At 38.1% G+C, this 2610-nt stretch overlaps 1 protein-coding gene across 1 annotated transcript in view; it reads left to right on the top strand.

The window, feature by feature from the left end:
* LOC107492577 (uncharacterized) overlaps positions 1-1182 on the top strand; it is a 12735-nt gene extending 11553 nt beyond the window's left edge. Inside the window, exon 2 of the mRNA XM_016113617.3 lies at positions 3-1182. Coding sequence (XP_015969103.1) covers positions 3-1182 — 1180 coding nt within the window. The remainder of the gene's footprint in view (positions 1-2) is intronic.
* The last annotated feature ends 1428 nt before the right edge of the window (positions 1183-2610 follow it).

Genomic DNA, 2610 nt, shown 5'->3' with positions numbered 1-2610 from the left:
AGCATTGACGGCACACATTTGTATGGGAAGTATGGGGGAACGTTGCTCATCGTGATTGCACAGGACGGGAACTCCAACATTCTACCTGTCGCATTCGCACTAGTAGAGGGTGAGAATGCGGAATCCTGGACATTCTTTCTCTCGCACCTTCGACAGCACGTGACCCCGCAGCCCGGTCTGCTGGTTATATCGGACAGGCACAACGGCATCAAGGCTGCGCTTGAGGCTCCTGACGGCGGTTGGCTACTGCCATCTGCGTACCGTGCATTCTGCATACGACACGTAGCGGCTAATTTTGCCCTAACCTTCAAGGGCAAAGACGCTAGGAGGCTACTAGTGAACGCGGCGTATGCGAAGACCGAGGTTGAATTTGATTACTGGTTTGATATCCTGCGATCTGAAGATCCGGCGATGTGTGAGTGGGCGAACCGGATTGATTACTCGTTGTGGACTCAGCATCGTGATGAGGGGCGGAGATTCGGTCACATGACGACGAACATCTCCGAGTGTGTGAACTCTATCCTGAAGGGGGTCAGAAATCTCCCTGTAGCATCCCTGGTGAAGGCAACATATTGTAGGCTTGCGGAACTGTTTGTTCGCAAGGGGAGAGAGGCTGAGGCCCAGATGGGAACAGGACAACAATTCAGTCAGCATTTGGTGAAGTGTATTGAGGCCAACATGAAGACGGCCAGGTGCTTCACGGTGACGCTGTATGACCGGGATAACTCCGAGTTCACTGTAGCAGAGACCACTCCGACTGGTTCTTTCTCCTTGGGTACTTACAGAGTATCACTTGCCTCTCGGACATGTGACTGCGGGTACTTCCAGGCTCTTCATTTCCCGTGTCAGCACGCACTTGCATGCTGTGCATACTCACGGGTCACCTGGACCTCTTACGTTCACAGCGTCTATCAGATTAGCTCGGTGTTCAATGTGTATCGGATGGGATTCACACCTCCGATCCCGGAGGGCTTCTGGCCACCTTACGACGGACCCACGGTGATTCCAGACCCTGACAAGAGGCGTGCCAGAGAGGGTCGTCCTAGATCCACTAGGATACGGACGAATATGGACCAGGCGGATCCGAATCGGCCAAAGAGGTGCGGCCTATGTCGCCAACCCGGACACACACGACGTAGTTGCCCACAGGTTGCAGGCTCGTCTCAGACAGGACACCATTAGTATGCATGTTGTTAGTGTTAGCATTATCTACATTAGTGCGCATCTTGCTAGTCTTAGAGTTATTTAGATTATTTCCCATGTTGTTAGTCTCAGTATTATTTACATTAGTGCACATGACTTTTAGTTTGATTGTTGCGAGTAGTAATGAATATGACTTATTTAATTATGTATTTTTTTCTTTAAAGTTCAATCATGTATGATAGTGGTCTGTACTTTTTTTGTTATGTTATAGTCTGTTTACCTATGTTTTTTTTTATTTGTGTTCTGGGACATTCATTTTGTATGATCAATGAATCTTGAAACAGTTTAGTGTTTATTTTTTCTTATTAAATTGTGTCCGGGTTGGCGACATAGGCCGCATCTCTTTGGCCGATTCAGTTCTGCCTCGTCCATAGATACACAGCTAGCTCAGTCTCACACTAATTCGAACCGGCCTGGTTCGAACTATGATTGGTGTAATTCGAACCAACCCGGTTCGAATTACATGGGAACCTTCTCTCTCTATAATTCGAACCAACCTGGTTCGAATTACCTTCATTCTTAATTCGAACCAGGCTGGTTCGATTTATTACCAACATAAAACCGTAATTCGAACTCACCTGGTTCGATTTACTAACAAATAGAGTTCGAACCAAGCTGGTTCGAATTATATAAAAATGCGATCTGGCTTATTGCTGAAACGATTTTTGCTTTGGCGTATTTACGTAATTTTTTGAGCCAGTTGGCTTATTATGGTTTTTTACCCAGTTTTTTAGTTATTATTTCATTTGAAATAGTTTAATTTATTACTATTAATTAATTTTAATATTTGTTATCTAAATTTAAAACGATTTAACTTGTATACTTTTAATTAGGTGTTAAGTCTGTTGTATAAATAAAAATATTTAATTTTTATATTTACTATTTAAAAATAATATTTTTCTATGTATATAAAAATATAATTAGATATTAGCATAAAAAAAATTATATTGATAATTATAAAATTAACTCAAAATCAATTTTTTTTAAACAATTGAATCTTGATTTTAACTTTTAATCATAATGTTATTATTCTTTTTAAATTATATTTAATAAATATTTGAAACAAGAGAAATAAAAATATAGATTAAAAAGATAAGCAGTAAAAATTTAAAATTAAATAAAAAACTAAAAAATATATATAATAATAATTTTTTATTTAAATGATATTATTTTATTAATTTTATTTTTGTAAAACAAAAAGATATAAAAAATAAAGAATGAAAGAAAAGAGAGAGAAAGATAAAGATGAAGACTAAGAGAGGGAATTTATTAATTTTTAAAAAAAATTATTATAATTATAATAAAAAAATCGGGTGACACATTTTGATTTTTTAAATTACTAATATAAAATATAAATTATATATAGAGTGGAAAGAGTAAAGAGAAATAAAAAAAAGAGAGAAATAG

This window comes from Arachis duranensis, chromosome 6 (genome assembly GCF_000817695.3).
Source record: "Arachis duranensis cultivar V14167 chromosome 6, aradu.V14167.gnm2.J7QH, whole genome shotgun sequence".
NCBI classification, from domain to species: Eukaryota; Viridiplantae; Streptophyta; class Magnoliopsida; order Fabales; family Fabaceae; genus Arachis; species Arachis duranensis.
This window is presented reverse-complemented; position numbering and strand designations above follow the sequence as displayed.